The sequence below is a fragment of the Pseudopipra pipra genome, chromosome 8 (genome assembly GCF_036250125.1).
Source record: "Pseudopipra pipra isolate bDixPip1 chromosome 8, bDixPip1.hap1, whole genome shotgun sequence".
Lineage (NCBI taxonomy): Eukaryota > Metazoa > Chordata > Aves > Passeriformes > Pipridae > Pseudopipra > Pseudopipra pipra.
In genome coordinates this window covers 21,741,809-21,761,900 of record NC_087556.1, presented here as the reverse complement: position 1 = coordinate 21,761,900, position 20,092 = coordinate 21,741,809, and the positions used below count along the sequence as shown (strand labels likewise).

The window sequence follows — 20,092 nt, the reverse complement described above, 5'->3', positions numbered from 1 at the left end:
GCTTCAAGGAAAATAGATGTTAACTCCCTTAGAGAGACATCCATAAATGTCAGTGATGAATTCATCAGCTCCCAACCTATGACCAGGGGTTGATGACAACATGAAATGTGATGTTTGGAGATCAGGAACATTTTTTTAAAATCCATGAACTATGAATGGTCCTGCAACAACAAAAATAGGTTATAATGCTAGGACAACTTAAGCTGTTGTGGTTACTTACCCTGGAGCCTGTCCAACCTAACAGAGCATATGCATATTGCTCAAAGGGGGTTATGACCAGATCCACACGAATTGCTTTCCAGTCTTTGATTTCTGCCATATCCGATTTTTTTGACGTGTTGTAACTGCTGTTGTCTACTCCTGGTTGATATAATTTTAAAATTGTAAAACACTTCTGAAAATTATCCATGGCATCAACTTTTCTGCTTGGTAGCTGTTCTTCTACAAATGTTGATTCAATGATATCACAATACAGGAGTAAGCCCTAAAGAGAAGACATTGCTCACATTGAATTGCTGGACTGGTTTTACTGTCATTCCAGGGTTTCTAGACAGTTGCCTCAAAAATTCATGTAAAATGTAATTTCAGTAAACACAGAACTGTGCCATGCCAAATCTGGGCTGAGCAGAGGCATGAAATAGCAACAGCTTCTGAAAAAATATTAGCAGATCATTTGAGGGAAATCTGCACTGAGAGACATCTGACAGTAGTGATACCCTACCCTGTACTAAGGAGACAGTATTTGCAATTCTTCCCCCCCACCCTTTTGTCCTATGCCTTTTGTAGTTATGTCAACAGAAATTTCTGAGTAAGGATCAATGTATTCCCACATGGCAGACATCTGGAAAGGCCAATTATTCCAGAGCACAGTCTTTTTGACAGATTCCAAACTGAGCATTTGGACTGTATCTGTTGCATGAGGTTTCCTTGTGACAAGGTCTGGAGTCTCTAGAGAGATGCAAGGGCCCTGACCATGTCTGTTCCTTGAAGGGAGTGCACATCTCTTTGTGTCTTTAGATCAATTTTTTTGCGTCTGCTTTAAAATTCCTCAAATGTTTACACATTCTCCTTCCTCCAGACTAGAAATTCTTATATTAGTCTCACCATCAAAAAACATGGTCAAGAATGCCTCCTCACTGTTAATTAACACATCCCTTAATACGTAGTAAAGAATCATATTAGTTTTGTGTGGGTTTTTTTTTTTTTAATTGCAATATTGAACTGAGATTGTATAGAAGTGGTTGTATTTGATGGCTGTCAGTGGTTAATTACAATGGTCCCCAGATCAGACCTTTTATGATCACAAGTAACACTGAACTGATTTTTTTGAAAAATACCTCCATATTAAACACCAGATTTTGATTATTTCTTTTATATAGTGCAAGTGTGGTAACTTTACAGGATAATATGTTAAATGCCTTAGAGAATACTTTACAGCAATAAAGTTACTTTCATCGCTCAGAGCTATAATTCTGACCAAAAAAAAGGCATAACAAAAACACTTAACAAGATATGATTTCCATGAAGAGACACTGATAGGTATTGTTACATTTTCAGCCTCCAGGTTTTTGTTGATGATAGTCTCAAATTAACGATCCCATTATTTTACTGGAAAACTGTTACAGGCTGTTTTGTGGGTCACTGGGCTACCTTTTTAATGATGACTATTTGATTTGAATTGACATTCTTTCACTTTGGGATTTTTCCTGATTATGAAGATTTATTATAAACCGATATGAGAAAACTCTTTATGTAGCTCCTTCTCTTGGATTACTAGTTTCCAAGTCTGCTGAGTTGAAAATGCTTAATTTTAGCAGGTGCTTGCTCACATCCATCTTTAAAACAGCAATTTTTTCTTAATTTTACCCCAATGTCACAAGGCACTGATGCTTGCAATTTCCGAATATAGGCTCAAAACAGCTGTTGAATGTTAATGCTTATTATCTCACTCTTTTTTTGATGAAACTATGCCTGCCTTCAGATTAATTTTGTTGCTTTTAATACTAACAAAAATTATTTCAATCTCATTGGTCACTGGCCATTAATTGATGACTTCAAGCTTTGGTTAAGCACTGACATTCTTCCATTCTCTATAAAAATCTTTTAGCTACTTAATCAGTACTTTCTTGACTTTCCCTTCATTTTTTTTTTGCTCTTTGAGATTTGGGGCATTACCTAATATATCCCAGAATGAATCTAAATAATTTATTTCCCTAGACAGAAGCTTAACTAGATTGAGTTTTAGCAAAGTCTTATTTTGTAGCTCCAAATACCTACATTTCAAGCACTTGTATGGTGTTTGTAGACTGTGTGCTCAGATTTATACCAGTTTTATACACTTGCCACAGCCTGTATCAGTCTTTGTGTACTCTTTGTTTACATGAAGTTGAAATCTCCTCAATTCTGGTGCAAGAAATTAGGAATTAAAGCTCATCTTTAGATGGACTACAAAAGGAATGGAATTCCTACTGTAGGTGGGAAGCCTTAGCAGGATTTTTGTTTCTGATCACTTGGGAAATCCACCAAGATATTACTGCACACAGTGGTATCTCTCTTCATGGACAAGCACGAAAGCACCTAGGGAGTTTTTTGTCTCAGTGAGATCTGGGGACAGTCACACATGGCCACCAGTACCCCATAATTGGACTTTTAGCCTGCAAGCTCTTGAGGAAATAGTATTATCTATTACCTTGGCATAAAACAATCAGGCTTTTTAAGACACTCAGGTTTAACTTTTACTTATATATTATATCCTCTGCTTCATCAGTATCTTAATTCTATCACTTAGCTGTATTATCATGTTATAGATGATGTCTTCTAAGCTTTTTCAGAGTAATTTTTTCCAACTTTCTACTAATTACAGGAATATGTAGTTGTAAATGAAAACAGGGTAAATTTGACATATTAGTCTTTGCCCACATCAAAAATGAAGGAATTCCCTTTACCTAAAGCCATCCTGGATAGAACACTCACTAAAGATCCTTCCTTTGAGATGTCTCACCTGCTTGAAGAGTACGAATTCTGCTTGTTAAACCAGTGTTTAAAGATGGGTGTCTTCTATATATCTTTTTTTTTGTTTCTCATCCTCTTTTCATATTTAGGAATTTCAAGGTAACGCTCCTTGTGGTCCATGAGATTTTACATCAAGCAATCATGAAGAAATTACAACAATTCAGAATCAGAACCTTCCTACTGCTGTTTCCCCTTGCTGACCATGTTTTCTACTTGAACACATTTCAAGTATTTGCAGGTGGCCATGGTTGACATGTGTGACTATAAAGATATTTTATGACTACCTCTCTCTGGGTTATTCTGTACTGTTTTTTCATTATTTGTTGTCTGGGCAATTTCTAAAGCTGATAGGAACCACCTTGAAATAGTCTATTTTAGGTAAGAATTTCCTCAGCTTCTACTGAAGCTGAACCAGAACAAAATAAAAAAAATTCCTAATACATCAAGAAGGAAGGTGAGACGAAATGTGTTCACATAGAATCTCTGCATCCTTTTGCATCCTTTTATCTGAAACAAAAAGTTCTTTGCTCCATCTTCTTAACCATTTCTGTGTCTTGCCTTAGAAACAGGTTTTGCTGCTGCTCAAATCCAGTTGTCACTCAATAATGAATGTGCTGCTGTGTTGTAAAGACTGTTTCCAAAAATCTCTTTCCAGCAATAGAAAAAAATGAGACTCATTACTTGCTCCTCACCATCTTCTTTAAAGGGACATCAAGCCTTCCCCTTCCTGATCATATCTATTCTAGAGGTCAATTCTAGAGTTTAAATTAGACCACTAATATACTAAAATAAGTAAGCACAGGCAGGCATTTACCTTCCTCATTTTCCTAAAAGCCAAAAGAAGAATGCAACATTATACTTACATGAATACAGGGGGGAAAACTGAGAGCAGGAATGCCTGTAGTAACAGTATCTCTTCCTTTGTTGAAAGTATGTATATAACAAGAGGAACAGTGCTAAATATAGCTATATGTTTTCAGCAAAACATTAAAATATTTTTTCACAGTATGTGAATGAAGCTACATCGACACAGATGGCTCAGTCTGTTTGCCCACAGACTTTCAAGCTCTAACCCTCAGAGGTAATTTCCTACTTTCTTTATGACACTTTTTGGAACCATTAAAACCGTAGCCTGTGTACTGCATCACAGCTTTTCCATTTTGCCACTCTGCTTTGAAGACTTTGTCCTCTCTGTTCGTCAGCCCATTTATTTGTGGTGATGCTGCATCAAAGAGCATGATGGTGTTGATTTAGCCACTTTGTTTTCAGCAGCTTTCAATGGAAGGATCCTGTTACATTGAATTTTTCAGCTAAGAAAAAGGCCCTTTAAACTATTTAAATAGGCTGAGGTCCATAATTTAGAAGTTAAACATTGTGGAATCCTTCACTAAGAGCTGCCAAAAGCAAGTCAACATCGTGACCTCAGTGATGTACTTTGATGAATTTGGGCTTTGAAGCAGTAGTACAAAAGTAGAAAGCTGTGAAGCAGACAACTGCAAAAAGTATAAAAGTACTTTAGTTTTGGGGTTTTTTTTGTGTCTTCCTCTCCCCCTCAGAAATCAAAGGTAATAAAAAAGGCAAGAGGTGTATAATTCCCTTTTCTTTTTTTTTGCATTTTGATTTTGCTGGAAGGTTATTTTTTAGTAGAGGCAGTAAAAGCCTGTATATTACAAGTACCACAGTGCAGAGGCAGTAGAGTTAGCAGTATAAACCATAAAAAGTCTGGAGGACAAACAGAACACAGGAAGTATTTGTCCACAGCTTTAAACTATTCCCAGCTTGTTTGGGTTTTGTTTCTATGGCCATTGTGCATCTCTGCTTCTGACGTGTTCTTCATCCTGGGATTTCTAGAGGAATCCTCATATTTTTATCAAACTCTTGGCCACCCTTGACATCCCATAATCTGCCTGCCCTCCCTTCTGCCAAATTGTATCCTTAACAAGAAAATCAGAAAGAACGATTCATTTTCTATTTTTTTTCCTTTCAATTCCATTTAATGAAAGCAGCTCAGTGGTCAGACTTCTCAGATCAGCCATTTTTCTCAGTAATGTAGGTGGAGAAGAAAGTATGAAAGACTACACTCAGGGCAGGCCTTGGTCTGTCGTCACGTTCCTGTCTGCTGTATTATAATAAACATGATTTCTGGAGGATGCACATATGGTTTCCTAGACATTCAAGTGTGCTTAAGAAGGTAAAAAGACCCCTTCCAAGAAGAAAGGCAACTTTTCTCAGAGTAAAGAAAGTAGAATGACTGCAAAAGAACTTGTACATAAATACTAAAATGATAAAAATAGAGTATCTCCTCTAATGATTAATTGCTGTAGCTTCATTGCTTTTATTTGGAGTACTCTACACTGTACCTGCTAGCAATCTACTCCAACACAGACACTTTTCATACAGACTTAGGATAGAAATGAGAGAAATATAAAAAATCAATAATAATCTGTTAACATTTCAAAGACCAAAAATCAACTGAAGGAATAGGAATTCAGATAATGTATTTTATCAGGAAAAAACAAGTTCGAAGACCTTCCATTAAAGCCAGCTGAAAGATTTTGACCACCTTGAAACAGAAAACTTTATAAAGTCAGACAAGCTTTTGTCTAGTCAGATGTTTTTAATGTCTTTCATGTGTTAACCTATTATACATTAATTAAAGTACACAGCTCAAAATCAATTCAAAAGCATTCTCTCCAGGCTATCTGCACTGAAAACTGACTTGACTTAACAGTGAGGCATTTGATGATTCACCTCAAAGTGGTGGCCTTTTACTTGTTGCAGTGTACTCCATTCCTTTGAAAAGGACCAGCAGCTAATGTTGAAAAATATCTTAGCTGGCTAGAAAGGTAGAAGAAAAAACAAAAATTTATTATTCCCAACATAATATATTTTTCTGACCCGGGAATATTTTTAGCTACCTTCATCTATTATAATTCAGACACTTCCAACTTTAAAGTTGCTTGAAACTGAAGAAAGCTGAATAGAAAAAATAAATAAATAAAACCACCAACAACCAACTAACCAACCAACAACAACAAAACAAAAAAGCCCCACAGCCTTAGATGAACAATTCCTCTATGAAATCATAGAATCATAAAATCGTTTGGGTTGGAAGGGACCTTGAAGATATGTGCACTCTTCCAAACACACACATCAAGGGAAACTATGTCAATTTTCCAATATTTCCATGGAGGCCAGGAAAATTGCTAATTTATGGTTTGAAAGGAAGCCAGAATTCCAGGGCTTGGTACCCAAGCTTTCAGACTTACTCACTTCACACCACTATGTCACACAAATCCATTACACTTAAAGCTGGATCTCCCCGAAGTAGCTTCTCTTGGGAGAGCCTGCTCCGATCACAAGGAGAAATTAAACAAATACAGTTTTGTTTAAAAGTATAAGAACAGTTTTTCTGTGTCACTCAAAATTCTACCTAGCTTGACTTCTCACCTCTGACTAATTGCTTATTCTTAGGGTAAGAAATAGTAAAATGTGTGTAGGGCTCTTCTGATATAACCTTCAACTCTAGCATACAGAGCTGGAGGATGCACCTAGATCATCATGATTAATAGAACAATAACTAATTTCAAAACATTGCAGTCGGTTGTAAAAAGGACTATAACATTCTTTAAGCAGTGTGTAGGCTTAATTCAGTAGAGTTTAAAACATCTCTCTATGGCCAAATATTCTTTAGTTCATACCTGCTTTTTCCATAAGTCAACAACTTTATGCAGAAGTTCATAATCTTCTCTTGGTCCTGGATTGGTGATCAAAAAATCAATGTCATGTCCCATCTTCTTACCCCTAGAAGCAATAAATAACAAGAGACTAAAAGAGTTAAGTTCCTGTTGAATTTCACACTGCTTTCAAAGAGAATATTTTTGTTGCATTACAAAATGAGTTTGCAGAAAAAAGTGATAGCAGTGCTACTTGAAACACAATCAAAATGGAATCTTCTATTTCTATTATGGGGTCCATCAGTGTTCTTTTTTAAATAATAATTTAAGCTTTTTGATGTATTTCCTCTCTTTTTTGACTAGATACTACAGATCCATTTGCAGATGTTAAATCTCTCTCCATCTTCCCCTTAAGTCCCAGAAAAGAAGGTTTTAGTCATCTCTGGATAAAAAAAAAAAGCATAATCAAAATACCATGTTACATATTATAAATCCAGTGCAGTAACAGCAGATAAACTTACCAGTCTGACTACCACAGGCTTAAACATTCTTCTTAGCTTTTGATGGACACTTTAATGTACAAAACTGTGATTATGAATAATTTTATTGTTTCTTTTAACAGCAGATATAAATCCTTTGAGTATTTTGCATTTTTTCCTCTTTTAAAATATAACAATGCTTTTTGCAGAGATTGAGACTGGTGGGGGGTTTTTTGAGGAAAGTTCATCCTTAATGTGAGTAAAGCTTGTTTATTACACAATTAAATCCATGTGCACAAAGTTTAATTGCAAATGTCTTAATGAAAAATTATGTCATGACCTTTTGTTTTTCTCCACTGAAGTCTAAGCATTCAGATTGCCTTTCATCCACTTACCAAATGTTTTAAACTAAATTAGGTTAAGATGTAGCTATCATTTGAAAACTGGCAAAAAGCATATTATTGGAATGTTACCCTTCAGAATTATAAAATGATTAAGAACACATGAAAATTTATCTTACAGTGCAGTTCATCTGAGGACTGTAGAAGGTTTTCATTTTGGTCTAAATAGTACAACAAGAACTGCATACACATCGATTTATTGACTGTAATCAGGCCAGTCTCATGAGAAAGGAGCAAAGGAAGTATTTCTTCAACTAGGTGCATTATGGAAGTGGTGGAGTAAGCACACAAAATCTGGAGTAGTAGCACCTAAGTGTAGCACATTTCCAAATGTTTTTCATGTGTTTACAGGAAAATCTGCTCTTGCTGATGTTCACAAGGGTACATGATGTTATAGCTCAGGTGTGTTTCAGTCAACACCATGTCAAGTATTCAGAGAATTTGTGAACTGCTATACAAGCAATGAAAACAAAAACTCTGCAAAATAAAAGATTTGTTTTTCTTTTTTTCATGAAATAACTTATTCTCTTAAAATAGTGCCTGAAACTAAACCTGATTTCCTAAACTCGGAAATTTGTAGGAACAGAACTGATAGACAAACTTGTCAACTGCCATTTGTGTGACAGGAAATCTTCGAACTGATGGACAGTTGAACAGCATTAGCAGAAAGATGCAAGGAGATGAAAGTCTAGGTTTTGCATTTGACAAGCAGTCTAACTCACTATAATGCAACTATTGTGCCATGTTTGCAACAAAGTCAAAATTGCTTAAACAGGTGAAAATTATTTCAAAAGAAGTTTCAAACAAAACATCAGTCTAGGCTTAGAAACTGAACAGCAATTCAAAGTCAAGGAATCAGAAAACATTTAGCATTCCATGTAACACTTTCTAAGTTGTTTTGTAGGATGCCATTCATTATCTCTCAAATTACAATAATAATACAAAGCTCTTACAAAGCACTTTTTACTTAGATGTCTCAAAATGTTTTTTTTTTCAAAAGGAAGGAATTTACTGTTCTTATCTTAGAGATGCAGAGTAGCATAGGAAAATTTGCCTAAAATTATTAAAAAGAAAAACAACAAAAAACCCAAAGAAATTAGAAGATGATAGAATTGAGAGCTGATTCCCAATGCTTTCTCAATATATACATATTTTAGGTTAACCACATCTAAAAAATCCTGCATCGATCCAGCCATAAAATCTCAGGAAACCCAAGGTATTTCACTGGCCATCTATTTTCCAAGACAGAGAGTATTTATTTAAATTGTTGTTTTTTGTGAAGAGAGTTTAAATCTCATATAAAAGCACACAATATAAAATATTTGTTATTGTCAGAGTTATATTTCAGGTTCTTGTTGAACTAATACACATTGGATTAATTTCTGACTGAATCTGTAAGGCTGTTACTGGAACATTTAGTCTAATTTCCACTATTACTCTTTAACAAATAAGTTATTTCATCCTAGAAGAAGGTATTACTTTCCCTAAAATAGAAAAAATAATGTAGTAAATTAAAAACCTGTATAATATATGTTGCTCACAGTTTGTAAATCATGCAAAAAGGTGCAGAAAAGTGTACATAGATTCAGACCATCCTTCTATTGAAGCTGAAGGGAAGATGGCCATAAATTTCAGCAGAGTAGGGTTTTTCACACACACAGACATATATGTATGTATGCATTTGTGTGCGTCCACATACAACCATATAAACATGAGTATTTATAAAAATACGTAAAGGGCACATAGAAAGGGATAGTACCAAGGTGTTTCTGTCCCCAGCTCAGAAAGTATGTAAACACATGTATTTCTAGCTAACTGTATACCTAAAGATTAGATGTGACACAGGACTTGATTATATACAAGTTAAACACCATGGTCCCAGATATATGGTCTTCAAATGCGTTATGAAATCCCAGAATGGATCTAATGGAGTGTCTCAGAGATGAAACCTCAATCTTTTGTTCCTTCCTGAAGCTCACCAAGAGCACTCTGCAGGCTGCAATATTTTTCAAATCCCCACTACATTCAAAAGAGCAAGTTCCTTGCACAGGGCTACAGACAGGCTCTACCATGATCTAGGGACTGAAGAGACTTAAGTAAGCATCATTTATTTAAAACAAAAACAAACACTTTCTTTGAAAAACAAACACCAAATTGATGCTATCACTGCCTGGTTTTGTCTTGCATTTGGTAGCCCAGTATTTAGTGCAGAGATTCCTCATCTTTTTATTGCCTTATTTTTCTCAGTTAGGAATATTGGCATTGGTCCTACTCCACAGGAGGCGTCTCCCTCAGTCTCCTCTCCTTCTGCCTTCTTCTGGGGTACAGTTCCAGGACCAGAGTTCAGAGATAGCCTTTGGGTCCATGCCAGTGTCCACAGGTTATTTACTTGTTATTAGCTATTGAATTAAACTCACTCAGCCAGGAAGGAGAACACCATTTGATGTTTACACAGCCAAGTTATTTGTCATTCACTGGCTGTTAAACACAAAACACAGAGCCAGTGCCTGGTACAGGAAGCAGAGTCTTAAGAATTTTCCTCTCTAAATAGGCATCCCAGTCAGTACACGACATTGCACACTCTCTTTCTGGATCTACAAAGCCCCCATTTTTCACTTCAGGATGGCATAAATCCATTAATGAATTGTGGGAGATGCAGGGATTTGATTCTGGCACACCACTTTTTACATAATCTAATCACAAGGATTTTATATAAAATTTGAGTAGTATTTTAAAAATAAAAAGAGCTGCAATGGCATTTTAGTAAAAATAATACACACCCTCTTAATGTGCATGAGAATTACTCAGACCATGTCTACTTTCTAGGCCTCCTATGAGATGACAGTGATAATCTGTTCAGTTGCTACATTCTACCTGGTTATAAGCAGGATCTGAGAAATTACTTGCTTATTCCTGGAAATGCTGGGGTTCTGGTGAAACAGGAGCATAGAGGCCCCCAGGAGCAGAGCAATTAGGGGCAGGACTGGGGATTTCAGGTTTCTTAGGCTCTGAACCAGAAAACACACAATCAAGTTTTGGATTTTCTATTCAGATCCACTTACATCATCTTTTTCTTTTCTTTAAATCCAAACCTAAATCCTTGCTAGAGCTATAAGAAAACCAGCACCTTGCAGAACTGAAATTGCAGCTTAGCTTTTGTCCTAATCATTTATTCAAGCTTGAAGACTATAAAAGACAGTGCACTGTTAATTAACTGTTCAAGTCTTGGCTGACTAGACTTGCATAAAGCTGGTATATGCTTCTCAGTAGTCAATTAATTATCTTTAGGGTTGTCAGAATTTTCTTTTTTTTGTTGTTGTTATTAGATTCCAAGTCATCAGACATTACAATTAAAACCTAAACATATGCATGTGTGGCAAAGAATAATCATATTGTCTGAATCTACAATGGCAACATCTACATGATTAGAGATTTAAGACATTTGCAGCCCAGTGACTGGTGCAGTGATTCCTCATCTTTTTATTGCCTATAAACATTTAAGAGAAGTATGTGTGCAGAGTATTTTGAAATACCAAGATAGTACATAAGCCATACCAATGACAATTCAGATAAACTGACTTTAGCTAAGGAAAGATGGACTGACATTTCTCAACTACTCACAAAACTTCACTAATGGAGGAGCTTAAACCAATTTTTGCAGCAATGAGTTATGTGTCAAAAACCTGAAAAAACACTTACTAATCTTTTTGCTTACACAGAGTTCAAGTGGATACAGAAGATGATACTGTATTTCCACGTGTGTTTGCATCAGGTAAAACTGTAAGCTGTTCTTAACCTTACAAATCCTTGAAGTGTGTAAAATACAAAGTAAACATCGACGGCTTATAAGAGTAACTGCATCTCCTGCTCAGACATATTCCTAGGAAATATAGTCATCAAAGTAAAGTCACAGACAGCACAATAGCTTTGGATGGCTCTGTCAAAAATGATTTGTTATTACCTTTACTATTGACATTGTATTGTACATAGAAATACTACCCACTTCTCAGTGTTGCCAAAACATGCTGGACTTTGCCTGCTAACCAATGAAAGGTGTTTCTCCTTTGAAAGGTTGCAGTCTAAGTCCTAGATTTGTTCAGCACCATCTTCCCTACTAGCTCCCTTCAATTGTGAGGGCCTGTCTCCAGGAGCAGCCCCTTTCTGCAGCTATAGCCAGATGTATCCAAGTCTGCCACTCTTCACAGTATATACACTCAGTCCTGAGTGTTTTCCAGCTAAGCTTGCTGTACTGTAGTTTTCCTTCACTGGCTTCCTCTATTTCCAGTTTTCTTCTAGGTCTTTATAATTTTGCCCTACAACATGATCCCTCCCTTTCTTCACAATATGGATAACTTATTTTTTAAAATATCTTATGCTCTACTGCAGTGACACTGTCAGTCTTGTCTGCTTAGCATTCAGAGACCATGGGAATAGTAAGAAGGAAAGCACAGATTTCAATATTTTCTTTGTTTCCCTGGCATTCTTTCCTAGCTTGATTTTACAGGCTCTGTATTAGACACTTTTTTCTTCTTGTGCACACCTCACTTATTCTTTTTCATTGACAGCTCTTTAAAATGTACCTGCTAGTTTTCAAGTTCTAGAATTATATTCCAATGCACATAAAAGCCTTCTCTTATTAGACAATCCAACTGTTACCCTGCTGCGGAATAAACCAGAATGAATAGGATATTTCCTGGATAAAATTCTTCGGTGAAGTCCCTCAAACCATTGAAGTGATCAACTGAAGGACCTACCTGCAGTACTAGATGATCAGAAAAATGACTTTTGACTTTAAAACCTTAAGCACTGTACTAGATTTGTCTTTAGTTTACTTAGGCTATTTGGTAATGGGTCACTGTGATGTTTTGCTTTACAGACTGTATTTTCCTGTTTTCAGAGGTTCACACTTCATTCAAAGTGAGATTATAATAGTTTTTACAAATTCACTTCTGCGTGAAAACAGTTTTCAGGTTATATGATTTATCTCAGATCCCTCCTTGTTGGCTAAATAACAAATGATTTGCCTGACTTCTGATTAAAAATGTAAAGGGAACTTTGCTGTTGGCTAGAAATTTTGGACCAGGGATCCAATTTAGTACCACACTTTCCAGGGCAGTCTAAAATAATGTTTCTTCACAGCTACCATACTGTGCAGTTCAATTGATTCTCAAAATCACCTTAGGAAGAGCACTTGAACATTCTTTTTGTGGAAGATGGCACTTAATATTCAGAAGAAGAAAAATATTTTTAATAGCTGCTCTGAAAGATCATCAGAGATGACAGTGGCCCACTGGTCCTGCAGTCTCAGAGTCTGGACTGGACAAGCTGGACAACCTGTATTTCTGTCTCTCAAAAAACACAGATAGAAAATTTCCAAATAATTTGGGGAGGGGGAATTTGTTTGGTTTTGGGTTTTTTTGTGTTGTAACCATTGCAGCATAGCCATGACTACATTTATTCAGCAAATACTAACTATTTCGTATTCAGAGAAAATTCTTGTTGGCATAAAAGCATTAAAAGTGTTGAATGAGGTTCCATGTGTGTTAAACCCTTCAGTGTTTACACATGCATTCTGAACTTTACACATGAGAACACTGCCACTGACATCAGAGCCATTAATCACTTGCATGAAGTCAAGCATATATATTTAAGAACCTGGAAGAATGACAACTAACAGGTGCTCATTTCCAATGTCTGATCAACCATAATAAATAATAAAGAAACATAAATTTATGTGGGGTTCCTGGAAGAATTAAGCAAATTATTGCATATAATTAATTACATAATAAATCTTTAAATCACTCATTTGACTACATAGTGAAGCACAGTGAAGCAGGGGCAAATAATAGTTAACAGAAACAGATCTGGCATAGATATTCCAAGCTTCTTTTATGTGACTGAACCTTTTATTCCTGTTAAAATTGTGGAAAAATATTAATTGTGGAGGAAGGCATATGAATTCTCAAGCATTAAACACTGGCTAATGTTCTGAATTAGTCTGTTTGATGAAAGTGGATTGTATTTGCTGAAACAGTACATTTATGATAATATTCAGATGTTAATCAATGTCTTACCCATAACATTTGCAGCCTTTACACTGAATAACAAAAACTGTAACTCAAATAGCTTCCTGAGAATGATTGCTATGAGGAATGACAGCGAAAAAAATCAGTCCATCAGGAATTGCAATGCAACCAATATTTCCATAAAACTGGAAAGATTTTTTAACTATCACTCCCCTGACCATTTATTGTATATTTGCATTTTGATACAGAAAGTTAGGAAAATCAGTAAAAGTAATCTCACACCAGTACTACATGGAGTTGGCCTTAGCATGTGGAGAGTCTCCACAAAATATCAGACGATATAACTCCCTTCCTTCCAAAGAGCTCAGATTAAAAGCATTGCAGCTGAAATTCATTTGTATAGCAAGCTAGATACTAGCTAAGATGCTGGAACCTGACATAAAAAAAAAAAAAGAAAAGTCCTTTATTTGTTGAAAGAAATATGGGAATTCATTATATATTAAATTAAGCATCATCATCTCTGCATTCTTCTTTTGGGAAATGCAGGGAGGACAGCTTCTAGACAGACATCCCCAAGTGATCTGAAAATATGTGAGGCTATTTGAATATTTCTTGAATATAGATGAGCAATATGCATAAACATCTAAGAAGAACAAATGCAATTGCTGAAGTGACGATTGTGTGGCTATGGAAAAGAAATTAAATGTTGCAGAAGATTACACATAGCTGAAGAAATGGAAAAATTGTGATATAGCATAAAGATCTTTTGTTTCAGCAACAAAGAGAAAGCTTGGATAAGTAGCAGAATCACTCCTTTCAGACACAGCAAACAAATAATTTATAAGTACCATAAATGCATGTTCCTGAGGGAAAACCATAGTGGCCTCAGTGTGCATTCATAGTCAAACATGCAATTACAGCTCTAATGGAACATGCACACACATGCATATACAGTGCAAACACTTCTGTCTGTTCTGATATCAATGCCACATTTTTACTCTAGGGAGGTATACCCTGTGCTGGGTCTGATTTAACTCCCACTGTACCAGCAATGTAGAACTATTATTTGACATCAGTTTAGCATGGTAATTGTCTCTAATAACTGCAGTCCTGATTAAGTTACTTCTATTACCTGCCCCCAATCAGCATGTGTTTTCTGAGAGGAAGAGGAACATAAACTTTTATTCCAAATTCCAGGTATTCCTCATGCTTGTGGATTTCCTTATTAAGCAGTCTTTGCTGAGACCTCAAACAAGGGGTAGACCATTTCTTGCAGCCAGATATTAAAGTAATTCTGAGTTACTGTCACTCAAACTATGAAGAACTACACTTTTTTTATTATTATTAACCCCAGATGAAGAGAAAAAAAATCTTTAAGCTTAAAGTACTGGAGTGTGACAGTGCTACAACTATTACACTGAAGGTAAAATCCAGGACTGTTTTAACAGACTAAGAAGAAAACGTCTACGAATTGCAAAGTAGTCACAGATTTCATTCAGCCAAGAATAATTCTTGGTTGTGATACTATAGACTTTCAAAACATTAGAATCATAGAATCATAGAATCAACTGGGTTGGAAGGGACCTTCGAGATCATCAAGTGATCCTTGATCCACTACTGCTGCAGTTACTAGACCATGGCACTAAGTGCCACATCCAGTCTCTTTTTAAAAATCTCCAGGGACAGAGAATCCACTACTTCCCTGGGCAGCCCATTCCAAAGTCTGACCACCCTCTCTGTAAAGAAATTCTAATATCTAACCTAAACCTCCCCTGGCACAACTTGAGACCATGCCCTCTTGTCTTGCTGATAGTTGCCTGGGAAAAGAGACCAAAAAAATAAAAATTTGCTTCTCCAGGAGCATCGTGGATACTAAAATACAAAAAATCCAGCATGGATCAGTTCCCCAGGGTGAGTTCCATAATGTTCCATCTTCGGGTATAAGTTATTAGTGGTTTAATAAAATAGAAATGTAAAATAGACTAATAAGTAGAATTCTCAGAATAATTTGCCTAAAGAGAATTTACTGAATTCAGAATTTCGTCAGAAATTAATTATTCCAGCACATTTTTTTTCCTGACCTTTTCTCAGGTCTGAAATCTGGACCTAGAGTAAGTGGCTTTATTGACTCTGAAGGACATTGACCTTTTTTAGTTATATAATTAGTACACTGATGGGAAATGAGCAGAGTCATATCTGTGCTAGAGTTCCTGCAACAGTTATTTCATGTTGAAGGACTTCGTTGAATGAAAGAATTTATAATGTTTGCAACATGGTTGTTTCATTTGCAATAGGAACGGAGCAATAGCTAAAAAAAGTTAGAAAATTATATTGTGACAGAAAGTGTCTTCCAAATTACAATAAAATGTTATAACATTTATTTTAAGTTATTTCCTCAGAAACTCTCAATTACATATTGTCACAAATACTGTAAAGAGTATTAACAGCATAAGTAGTAGCATAATACTGTACCAACCCACTGCTATCATAAATGACCAGCTAAACCCTGCGCATCACACATAAGCTGGTCTTCAAATCACTTTTAGCTTAAGCTCAGGAGTTTTTCTTAATATTCAAGTCAGCTCCACATTTTCAAAACAACATTTAGATTCAACAATGTCAGTGCAATGGTGGTTCACATACATATAGAGTAGGTAGCAAAAAATAAATGCTCACTGAAGTGCAAAAGCAGCTCAACCAAAGTTAACAGTCCAAAAACACTGACACAGAGAAAGCAGAGACAGTAGAATGCAAAATGCAATTGTTCACAAGCCTGACTTGCACTGTGCAGCGACTACTTTGTCAGCGAAGGGAGAGGGGAATAGGGAACATTCAGTCAGAATAAACTAGAGGCTCTCAAGCTTGCCAAACTCTATCATCAGCTTCATTTGTTCTCTCTGTGCGTGATCTTTATACCTCCACCTTAAACATGATGAAGACATAAGATTGATGAGGATGCCAGAGGCAAGCTGCCATTTTATACTTCATAAAATTAGATAGAAGGCTCATCTATACAATTTGTCACAAGACATACTAAGCTTCCCAAAGATCACGCTGATTCCAGAACTGAAACTCAGGAAAGTCTTCAATTGCAGGACTGGGGTGGTAAATAGGAAGACAGAGCTGTAGAGATTATCAGTCCTTATGCAAGGACTAATTACAAGTCCTAGATGATAATTTTGACCACGGTTATTAAAAAATAACAACCAAGAAGGATCCTCCCATCTTAACACTGCAAGTATCTATGACAGTTGTTATTTGTGGTATTGCCCAGAATGAGTGAATGCCAACAGTCAGTCCCCACGTTTCAAGATAAAGTAACACGTCTGAATTCACAAGGAAAACAATAAACTCAGATCTGATCAGCGGTCTGTAGAAGATAGATACAGGTATGGGAATAGCTGATTTCTTGGGATAATTTCTGCTCTCCTGATTGTTACTTGGATTAGATCATAATTGCCTTTGAAGGTAGTTTGACACTACTAGTTTCCAGTCAGTGTCAAAATTAATTCTCCTTTCTTCCTAATGCCACATAACTGGTAATGTATGATAAAATCCCTTCCAAGATGAAAATGTCAGTGTGGGAAGATATTTATACAAATATTTTGTAACTGGACTCTTATTAAGTCACCCTACTGCATTTGGTTTGCACCACCTGATAAAAATTGAGAGTTGAATATAACTGGAAATCTAAACCCAGACTGACTAAGAGCCTGCATTCCATACCAAAGGAAATTCTGGAATTCCTGTCCCTTGAAGACTAATGCTTCCCTGATAGTACATTACAGTGCTCTTCTTTAATATCTGTGAGATGGTTTAATAGGATGCTGATTAATGTCTGAAATAGCAATAATCTAATTAAATTAACTGAAATAAATTCTGCCACCAGCAAAGACAATTAAAATTAAAACTGAAATAACGATATATTTAACGGACCAGATACCATTCAGTTATGAGAGATATTCTGACTTATTTTGAGGCAATTTTTGGGTAAAAAAATTGCCGTTGTAAATTTGTCTGCAGAATTTAAGAATAAAATAATTTAGGTTCCAGTCTCTGAAATGAAAACATAGTGAAAACTAAGCCACTGTTCCCCTGGGCAGCTATAAATCAGGCTTCTACAAAGGTCTGAATTGCCTAAGATAGCATAGAGCAGCTTCTTCACCCAACCAAGTAATTCAACATAAACCCAGCTTAACTATGTAAGTATTTGGCAAAGATTCACTGGTGTCTTCTCTGGAAAAGGTGCTTAAGGGTGGATACTTCATTAAAATGCCATTTTTCTTGCCCAGTGTAACAGTAATTCTAATTCACTGGAGGCAGAACCCATTTTCCATGGCTGTGGAAGCTATTTATTTTATTTTTGAAGTTAATCCAAGTCTGCAATGAAGCAGCATTGGGAAAAATCCCTTTCCCTTTAGGAGCAGAAACTTTGTTTAGACGGCATAAGGGAATGTAACTTTAATACTAGGTACACAAAACAAGCACTTTTGGTTTTTCATTTATTCAGCAGGACACCACTGCTATTGCACATCAGCAGCTGCTGTTCAAGGAGACTTTGAGGGAAACACCTAACAATGCAGAGAATGAATTACTTAAAAGACCTTGTATCAAGTCAGGATAAAGAAGCAGAAGGGACCACATGTCTGGTTATTTCTACAAGTTTTGTTGTGAGGGTGAAAATCACTGAAGTGAAGAGAACCAGTGCAAAACCTGTGCAATACCACTTACATTTACTTGAAACGTAATTTCACCCTCAGTGACTACATTGCCTCAAAAAAGTATAGTAATGCGTGGTACTCATCTAGTCTCATTAAATGCACCTTCAAAGACCAAGTATGTCATGTTACGCTTGACTGTGTGTGTCTTTTATGACTCAAAAGGAACCCAGACAGTTTCTCAGAGTATAAGACACCTGAGCACTCCTCTTCTTGTCATGATAATGGGATTTCTTTAAGCTTTGCTTTAACAGATATTGAATTTAATGCAATAAGAAGAAGACATAAATGAGAAAACAGTTATTCAACTGAAGAACTTAAAACAACCAGCAGTATAGCTAAACTTACACTTACTCACTGATCTTAGAAAGCTCTATTAGATTATCTGTATTAAAATTATTTAATGGGTTAAAAATACTATGATGGAAAACCTTGAAAATATTTCCCTGCCTTGTAAAAGCAATGAACGGTGAATGGTGTGTTTATATATTGGTTTCTGTGTACCTTCAGTCAAATGGTTATTTCAAAGCATATTTGGTTTAAAATAGATCTGTGTGAGGATTCTTTTATACACAGACATGTAAGAAAACATTATATTGTGGAACTTTATGGTAATTTTAAGAGAAGTCAAAATTTGAAGAACAGATGGAAAAAAATTGATCACAAACAAAAACATTAAAAACAAACTGGTTCACTACTTTTGTACATATTATCTTGAGGAGGACCACTTTTATATTGGAGCTGACATCATATGGTATGGAATATTGCTCTGGTCAGTTTGGCCCACTTGCGTCCCATCCCAGGACCTTGCCCTCGACTGAGGAAGGAATGTTACAGTGCTTATGCTGTGCTCAGCAGTAGCCAAAACACCGGTGTGTTATCAACACCCTTCTAGCTGCCAAGGCAAAGCACAGCACTGTGAGGGCTACTAGGGGGAAATGAACTCCAGCTCAGCCAGACTCAATATACCCGCACAGTAAATAAGTTATTTCACTATGAGAAGAACATATTTGTCTTCTTTCCATGACATAGATTCCTGAATGTGGCTGTCACCAATTATACCCTGACGTTGATAATTTATGCCTTTTTGGCTTGCACAGAAGATGACTTTTTGCTCTTAATAGTTCTAGCCTCTCTGAATCCTCCAGCTGAAGCAAATTCACTATTCACCAACCAAAACAAAACTATGCTTAAGCTCTGAATCACTGCAAGTGCTGTCTCAATTTCATATAAATAACGCAATTGTACCTGGAAGCTCTCCATATAATTTCAAGCCTTTAAAGCTTATGAAATGTACCACACCAATCTGTCGCAGTTTTATTTAAAGTCATGAAATACATTGCTGAAGTTTTGCTTTTGCTGTCTTGGCAAATCCTTTAAATTACACTTCATTTCAATCAAACATTTCAAATGACATCATATAAACTTCCTACATACACAAATTTTGCAGAGTGCTAATCAATGACAAAACAAAACCTCTTTCAACACTGTTTGAAAAGATGTACACTCCAATAAGTATTGATATGGATTTGGGATCTCACATATTCAGCTGAAATTTGAGGTATGCAGATTAATTTAGTCTTAAAACATCTATCTAGTTTTGCATATGCAAACTCCACTGTCAGCATATTCTATGATAGCATGGAACAAGCTCTCTCACTCTCAAAAAACAGTCTGTAAGACAGTAGTACAGCATTTTTGGTTACTAGAAATTGTAAAATTTTTATCATTCTGAAACCTGCAGCAAAAAAGAACATATTCCAATGTGTAGAAAGTACT

At 36.0% G+C, this 20,092-nt stretch overlaps 1 protein-coding gene across 1 annotated transcript in view; it reads right to left on the bottom strand.

Moving 5' to 3' along the window:
• DNTT (DNA nucleotidylexotransferase) overlaps positions 1 to 20,092 on the bottom strand; it is an 87,142-nt gene that overhangs the window by 25,591 nt on the left and 41,459 nt on the right. Inside the window, exons 8-9 of the mRNA XM_064662981.1 lie at positions 6,714 to 6,816; positions 221 to 484 (exon numbers count right to left, since the gene is read on the bottom strand). Coding sequence (XP_064519051.1) covers positions 221 to 484; positions 6,714 to 6,816 — 367 coding nt within the window. The remainder of the gene's footprint in view (positions 1 to 220; positions 485 to 6,713; positions 6,817 to 20,092) is intronic.